Genomic DNA, 8,355 nt, shown 5'->3' with positions numbered 1-8,355 from the left:
TTACATTCAGACTGTTAAGGTCAAAAAATGCTCCACTGAAACCCATTCAAACTGACATTTTTGATCCCACAGCCACCAAAGCATAAAAACATGACTTGTATTATTTCTCGGTGTCATTCTGGACTTTTGCCTTGGATTTTGTCATTGTTAGTATTTTCTACCTTGTGTCATATTTGACCATATTTGGCATTTCAAGAAAACCCCATGCTATTTCCACTGGGTGCACTGTCGAAATCAATATTTCTGCTAATCATTGACATAACCCAGGCTGTGATAATCCAAAAACAAAAATCTACTTTGCATTTAGTATATTGAAAATAATATTTTTTTTCCATTTAAAAAGATTGTGGCATCATGACAAAAACCTGGCATTTAAAGGTTTAAAACTATGAAAATTAATGAATATTTGATATGATGAGGACTGATGTGGGTAAGAATTAAGCTCAGTGACAGTAGAAAATAATATTAATTTCTAATATTTTTTATAGCCTGATTTTGAGAGGTTCATTGTCTGTGCTGAACGATACGAGTGTGTGTAATAATAAAGTGGACCCTAAGGGTTAATATTTTGTTTTTCAGGATTTTAAAACGTCTTTGTCTTTGTGTTCGTCTTGTAACCTACTTCAAGTTTTTAATAATTCCAAATATCAAAGTATCAGATACTTGTGTGTATTTTGGTGTGTATTTGTAATTGTGCAGTGTTGGTGTTTGCACTCTGATCTCGGCTAAGAAAAAGCTCGAAACCTGAAAGCTGACCTGATCTGTTCTCGTCTGCAGGAAGCGTTGGGAGGGTCTGGTGCACATCTCAGAGTTGCGTAAAGAAGGACGAATAGCCAACATAGCCGACGTGGTCTCCAGAGGTCAAAAGGTGAAGGTCAAAGTGCTGTCGTTCACCGGAACCAAAGCCAGCCTGAGCATGAAGGTGAGTCGTGTTAAAAGATCAGAGGAAAAGTGGGTTTGTAAAGTTTACCGTAGGAATTGGGAGAAATCCGTGACGACGATGGAAACAGTCTGACAGTAAAATGTGTGCAGATGACGTGTGAAGACATTCGGTCCTCTCACATTATCCTCATCCTCATCGTCTTTTGTTCCCAGCAGCTGTAAAAGGTAATAAATTAATTTAAGAATATTCAGAGTTATTATATACCCACGATGTAAAATGTTTTACTCAAAGAAACAATAATAATAATTTGTACAATGTTTGGGTTGTTAAAAAAAAAGTGATGTATTACAGTTTACTCCTTACTTTAAAAAAAGGCATAATTTTTTTCTTAAGTACTCCCGATAGAAAGTCATTATTTTTGCTGCTGGTTACGTTAAATGTATTGTCACGTAAGTTAATTTAATGTTAAACCTTACAAATATAACTGCCTCAAAATGAAACTAAAAGAGGTCTTAACACTGCACAGAACAAATATTACCTCAAAATAATAAATCAAAAGTCCTGAGTAAAATAATGTAAGAAAACAGCCTTTTTAAAACCAACAGACTTAAAGGAAAAAATGTGTTAAAATTGCATAAAAACTGAATTTAACAGGCAGATCAAACTGAACCAAACTCTCGAGATACTCGCTCAATAAATCATGGCTTTATTTTTGACCTCTTCTGAAAAAAACTGCAAATAATACATGTGTCCAGGATGTGGACCAGGAGACCGGAGAGGACCTGAACCCGAACCGGAGAAGAAACGTGGACGTTGGAGTCGGAGACGAAGCCATGAGGAACCCTGACCGCCCGATTGAAGCCTGCATGCTGGAATTAGACGAAGACCCATCAGAGCGCAAACGACTCGCCAAAATCACCGACCTGGAAAAATGGGAAATTAAACAGGTATTCAACAAACCAGTTATTTTTGTGCTAAATATTTCCTCAGGGGAGATACTTCTTTTTTTTTTGTTTGTATATTATGAGAGAAGAATAATTTATAATTTGGACCCTAAAGATCTCACTAACAGACTTTTTATTCCATCAGGATTATTAAAACTTAATAACTTTTCTTTGAGTTACAGACATTATTATTTATGTCTAAGGAAAAAAGCAGAGTACAACCTGAAATCTCACAAAAGTTGTTTGTTTTTGTGTCACAGAATGAGGAACACAGACGCAAATTCTTAACCGAATGATTTAAAGTGTTTAAGAAGATGTTTAAAGACAAAATAATTAGACTATTTGAAGCTTTCGGGTAAAATCTGTCCACTTGTTAAAGGTGACTTATGGCTCTTGATTTTTCTTTTTTTTCTCTCTGAATTTACTGTAAATGTTTTTTCAAGTAAATGACCATCCATTTCTTTTGTTTATATTTATTTTGAGAAAGGGGAAGGTAAAATGATATTTTTTTCTTTTCTTTGCTCCTTTTCGATCGTAGAATGTGTATTAAGGTTAGAATCTAAATCTGATTGTTTTGCATTTACGAAATGTTATAATATAAAATTTCTCCCGTTCAGATGATTGCAGCCAACGTTCTTCCGAAAGAAGAGTTCCCTGAGTTTGACGAGGAGACGGGAATCCTTCCCAAAATAGATGAAGACGAAGGTAAAACTCCACAATTCATTTTCTTACGTTTTTTGCTAAATGAAAGTTTTCCTGCGTTATAATCTGTAACGACCCCCCCACAGACGAAGACATAGAGATCGATCTGGTGGAAGACGAGCCGCCGTTCCTGAGGGGACAGACCAAATGGAGCACCACCATGAGCCCAGTGAAAATAGTAAAGGTAAATACTTTTATCTTAACCCTTTAAAACCTGAGCGATTTCTCTTAATTTCTTTGAAAAACACGGGAAGAATGTGATAAGCAGTAAAAGAAGAAATGACCTGAAAACTAGCAAAAAAAAGTACAAGAGCTGAAAATCATTTTAAAAAAGAAAAAAAAGAAAAAAACAAATAAGATTTGGAGAAAAAAGTGCTAAAAAAATCATAATAATTCTGTGACACAATTTTAAATATGTAATTATGATAATTATACTTGTAGTTTTTTCCCCAGCTTTTTCCTAAATCTACTTGTTTCATGCAGTTTGAAGCTGCATTTTTCATGTTTTTAAATGAAATAACACCAATTTAAGACTGAAAATGGTTTTGTTTTGAAGGGTTATTTTATGTTTATTTATTAAAGGGTTAAAATTATAAATCTCCCAGACACTCAAACTCATCGTGTGTGTGTGTATTTTACATTTAACACCACCTCATGCTATGTGTAAACCAAAATAAAACATTGAATCCAGTCACAGCACCCTCCAGTGGATATTAAATGTTCCAAATAGTCCCTAAATTATCTTTAAATATTCAGTTCTAATCCTGTTCTGAATTCGTTATTTTTTTAAAACAATGTATATTTTTAAAAAAGCTATTATTTAGTCATGAAAAAAAGTTGATAAGGAGTATCGGTGGTCGTTTCAGAGGATGTATATTCTTTAAAATTAGCCTTAAAGTCTTGAAAAAGTCATTGAAAAGTCCTGGACATTTATTGGTAAAAATGAATATATTTGGGATTTTTGTGTTTGTGCTGTAAACACATAAATGCAGTTTCAACCAAAAATTGTTTCAAATTTTTCCATCAGAATCCAGACGGCTCTTTGTCCCAAGCGGCCATGATGCAGAGCGCTCTGTCTAAAGAGAGGAGAGAGCTGAAGCAGGCGGCCCGCGCAGCAGAGATGGACTCCATCCCGACCGGCCTCCACAAGAACTGGATCGACCCGATGCCTGACTGTGAGAACCTGGACTTCACCTTTTTTAATTTAAAAATATTTCACTTTATAAACGAGGCTGTAGATGTAAGCTTGTGCAGCCCAGACTCATTCTCGAACATCAGCGGAACAAACATTTCAACCGGAAATTAATTAAAAGACAAAATCAATCCCTGTTGTGTCAGAGATTTTAAAATTTGGAGAATTAAATTTAACCATCTGTCGTGCGCCAGGCCTCTTACACTGTTACATTGTTAGCATGGCTCGGCTGGAGATGATTATCTGGCTTCCTCACGAGTTTACGCTGGCCCACAGAAGAGTCATAATGCACTGTGACGCTGTCTTCCGCAGCCCGAGGGGACGTCGCCGTTCCTTCCAGCCGCGGTCACTACCTCTGACTCATAGTCTAATGCAAAAAGAGCTCGTTAGGAAGTTCATTATCGTCGCAGTTGATCTTGATTAAACAGAATCGTAGGGTCTATCCGGAGCTTTACGTTCGTCCCTGTTCCTCTCCTGCACAGATGAAGGAAGGCAGATTGCTGCCAACATGAGAGGCATCGGCGCCATGCCCATCGATCTCCCAGAGTGGAAAAGATACGCGTTCGGAGGGAACCAGGTGTCGTATGGCAAGAAGACAGAGCTCTCCATCCTGCAGCAGAGAGAGAGCCTGCCGATTTTCAAGCTCAAAGAGCAGCTCGTTCAGGTAGGATCAGCGGTGAGACAGACACAGAGGACAAATGAACCCAAACTACAACCTGAGCCTGAACTCTACCCATGATTTTTTTATCGCACATGAAAGGGATAGTTATAGTTTTTATTATTATTGTATTATTTATTCTAATTAAAATTGGTGTACATTATACAGCACTGCACACTTTCTCGCTTTTCCATTTTTAACATTAAACTGGAAAATAGATCAAATAAAAAATAGAAGTATGAGTCGTAAATCGAAGCAGCTGTAGATGAACTACAGTATTCTGCACTGTAAAATTACTATTTGAGTCAATGGAGTCTGGTGACTTTGAAGGGAGCAATAAAACAGCTGCAGTTCTCGGTCAGAAAGGGCAAAAAAAAGCCATAAAAACACTCTAAATATAGCGTGCAATTAAACAGGTGTTAAATTTTGCTACTGACATGTCAATACTCCGGTCTGCATCTCCAAATCTGCATCGGTAAAACACCAACTATGGATAAGCAAATCACGCAACCCCACTGTAACAAAAACTGTTTAATATCTGGTTTTTTTTTAATGAATTGATTTTTATTGATTTTTGAATGTAACAGCACATTGCTCTCCACATTCTCAAAGACATCTCAGATTGAAAACAGACAAACAAACAATAGATAATAATAAACAGATAACACTTGGCAAATAAAATAAAGAGAAAATAAACATTTAATATTTATTTATTGCCTTAACTTTAATTCTTTCTCTTGCAGGCTGTCCACGACAATCAGATCTTGATTGTAGTTGGAGAAACTGGCTCCGGTAAGACCACGCAGATCACTCAGTACCTGGCCGAGGCAGGTTACACCTCCCGGGGGAAGATCGGCTGTACGCAGCCCCGTCGTGTCGCCGCCATGTCGGTGGCCAAGAGAGTCTCTGAGGAGTACGGTTGTCGTCTGGGCCAAGAGGTGAGGGATTCGCCTTAATCTGCGCAAGACATTTTTCAGTGGAAAAATGTCTGCTCTCCTGTAGCAATTATGTTTTGTTTCTTCCTAATTTTAGGTGGGTTACACCATTCGGTTTGAAGACTGCACCAGCACGGAGACGGTGATCAAGTACATGACCCACGGGATGCTGCAGAGAGAGTGTCTGCTGGACCCAGACATGAGTCAGTACTCCCTCATCATGCTCGATGAGGCCCATGAGAGGACAATCCACACCGATGTGCTGTTTGGCCTCCTCAAGAAGGTATTTTACATCCTAAAAACCACAACATCTGTAAAGAATATTTACTTAGCAGTGCTCGTAGAGTTTCTTCCTTTGTCTCTTTTAGACGATACAGAAACGCAAAGACATGAAGCTGATCGTGTCCTCAGCCACTCTGGATTCTGTCAAGTTCTCCCAGTATTTCTTTGAAGCTCCGATCTTCACCATCCCAGGGAGAACTTTCCCAGTGGAGGTTCTCTACACCAAAGAGCCGGAGACGGACTACCTGGACGCCGGCCTCATCACAGTCATGCAGATCCATCTGACTGAGCCTCCAGGTACGCTTGTGTCACGCACAGGTTTCCTTAAACCATCTATAATTATTGATCATTTTAAATCTCATCCGTAACTGTTGTTTTTCTTAAGCATTGTAATAATACTGTTAATTTTTTTTTCTTAATTTTATTAATTTATGTATTTTTTATTCATCAAATCCAATCCAAATTTATTCATAAAGCACATTTAAAAACAACAGCTGACCAAAATACTGCACAGTAAAAAAAAAAAGACATAATAACTATAAAAAACTATAAAAATATAAAGGAAAACTCAGATTACAAAAATAAAATATTTATTATAATAAAGATAATAAATGATACATATAAACAACACAGTAGAAACCCAAAGACTAGTTTAAAAGACAAAAGGACAATAAAATTCATTATTTATGCCCTTTTCAAATTTCAATAAACAAAACTGAACAAAAACAACAAAAATAATCATTAATCATTTTTTCACCTTTTTTTAATTGCAATTTTTTAAAATGTTTTAATTCATTATTTTTTTACTTAGATTTCCTGAAACACTACATCTATTTTGTGTATTTTTTGTTATTATTTATTATTATTTATTTATTTGTAAGTCTTAAAAGTCTTTTTTATTTTTTTTAATCAATATTACAATCGTTTTTTCTCCCTATGTGTAGAGGTTGTTGATAAAACCCATCTTCAACTGAAAGAAACAAGTCATGATTATTTTAAGTATTTCATACAGTCATGTCTCTAAAGGACAAAATACAATTTGATTTCGCTTTGATGAAACAAACATGTTTCCTTGTCCTTTGTCCAGGCGACATCCTGGTGTTTCTGACTGGACAGGAAGAGATCGACACGGCCTGTGAGATCCTGTACGAGAGGATGAAGTCTCTCGGGCCTGATGTTCCTGAACTGATTATTCTGCCAGTTTACTCGGCTCTGCCCAGTGAGATGCAGACCAGGATCTTTGACCCTGCACCCCCAGGCAGCAGAAAGGTAATAAATACATGAAGCTGTGAGCTGTGAGTGAGTTGTTTTAGAGAGTAAAACTGTATTTTTGTGCTTATTCTAGTTAAAAAATAATTGATTAATTAAAGTACTTTTTTATGATAAAAATCTCAATTTTCATCACATTTTTTATAGAGTGTGAATATGTTTGCATTTTGTATTTAAAGTTCAGCAGAGAAATAATAAAACACATTTAAAGAGTAATTCATTTCTGATGCTCTCAATTCTGCTCACCATCAGGTCATCATTGCCACAAACATCGCCGAGACGTCTCTCACTATCGATGGGATCTACTACGTGGTGGACCCCGGCTTTGTTAAACAGATCGTGTATAATTCCAAGACGGGCATCGACCAGCTGGTGGTGACCCCCATTTCACAGGTTATTCATTTTTAACACAATCCTTTAACCCTTTGAAATGTGGGCAAATTGGTTTGATGGGGAAAAATGCAATAACCAACATGCCAAGAAACGTCATTAGAGACATTAGTCAAAGGTGAGAAGAAGAAAATGACCTGAAAATTAGTTTTTAAAAAATGGGTATAAATTATTACAGAATAATGAAATTAAAGGAAAAAGTCTAGAAAACTACATTTATAATCATTATAATGATATGTTTAAGATTAAGTTACAGGAAAAAAAATATACATCTTTTAATTTTTACATTTTTTGGGGCCATTTTCTTTTTTTTTTTTTTTTACTTATTATCATTTTCTTGCAACTTTTTACAATTTTCTTTCTTCTCTCTTTTTTTCTTTTTTGTTTTCCATGTTTTGTTAAATTGCTTGTTTCTCTCTTCTCGTGTTTTTTTTTTTAAATAAATCAAATCAATTTGCTCAGGTGTCAGAGTTACTTGGAGGAAGATATTTTACATTATCGGGGGAACTTCAGTGTTTTCATCTAACGCTGATAAACAGGATATATTTAGTACATAATTCTTAAAAACACTCCCTGATGTGTTTCCAGGCCCAGGCGAAGCAGAGGTCGGGTCGAGCCGGCAGAACAGGCCCGGGGAAATGTTACCGACTCTACACAGAGAGAGCCTACAGAGACGAGATGCTGACCACCAACGTGCCCGAAATCCAGAGGACTAACTTAGCCAGCACCGTGCTCTCTCTGAAGGTAATGTAACTCCATCGGTCCTTTGTGATTTGATGTATGTCCGCGCCAGCGTTCTTCTCCGACTCCAATTGGTGCATCCCAAATTTTAACAGGCCCTAAAAAAATTTGATCACATTTCTCCTGTAATAGCAACTTTACACAAAATTAACTCGATTTTAGAATTTGAATATTCACTTTTAAAGCATTGCACAGCCTTTCTTCAAATTGCATTAAAGATTTAACCTGCACCTCTGCTCGTCTTTTCCCGTTCTCGGCTTGTGACTAAAGGTGACCTCTTATAGGAAAGCATTGATGAATATTTAATATGTGGCTGTTGCTAAGTCCTGTCATCCCTCTGAGATCATTGTACGCTACTT

The 8,355-nt window shown here is 36.6% G+C and overlaps 1 protein-coding gene across 1 annotated transcript; it reads left to right on the top strand.

Annotated features, from left to right (window-relative positions):
• Positions 1 to 777: 777 nt before the first annotated feature.
• On the top strand, positions 778 to 8,032 carry LOC121937852 (ATP-dependent RNA helicase DHX8-like; the record flags this gene model as incomplete). The annotated part of the gene is given in 12 exon segments (XM_042481152.1): positions 778 to 922; positions 1,639 to 1,830; positions 2,445 to 2,532; positions 2,616 to 2,713; positions 3,557 to 3,704; positions 4,204 to 4,385; positions 5,123 to 5,317; positions 5,412 to 5,597; positions 5,683 to 5,893; positions 6,684 to 6,865; positions 7,118 to 7,258; positions 7,844 to 8,032. Coding segments are annotated over 12 exon segments (1,957 nt in total), but the record flags the coding sequence as incomplete, so codon positions are not given.
• Positions 8,033 to 8,355: the final 323 nt, after the last annotated feature.

This window comes from Plectropomus leopardus, unplaced genomic scaffold (assembly GCF_008729295.1).
Source record: "Plectropomus leopardus isolate mb unplaced genomic scaffold, YSFRI_Pleo_2.0 unplaced_scaffold27653, whole genome shotgun sequence".
In the NCBI taxonomy this organism is placed as follows: Eukaryota; Metazoa; Chordata; class Actinopteri; order Perciformes; family Serranidae; genus Plectropomus; species Plectropomus leopardus.
This window is presented reverse-complemented; position numbering and strand designations above follow the sequence as displayed.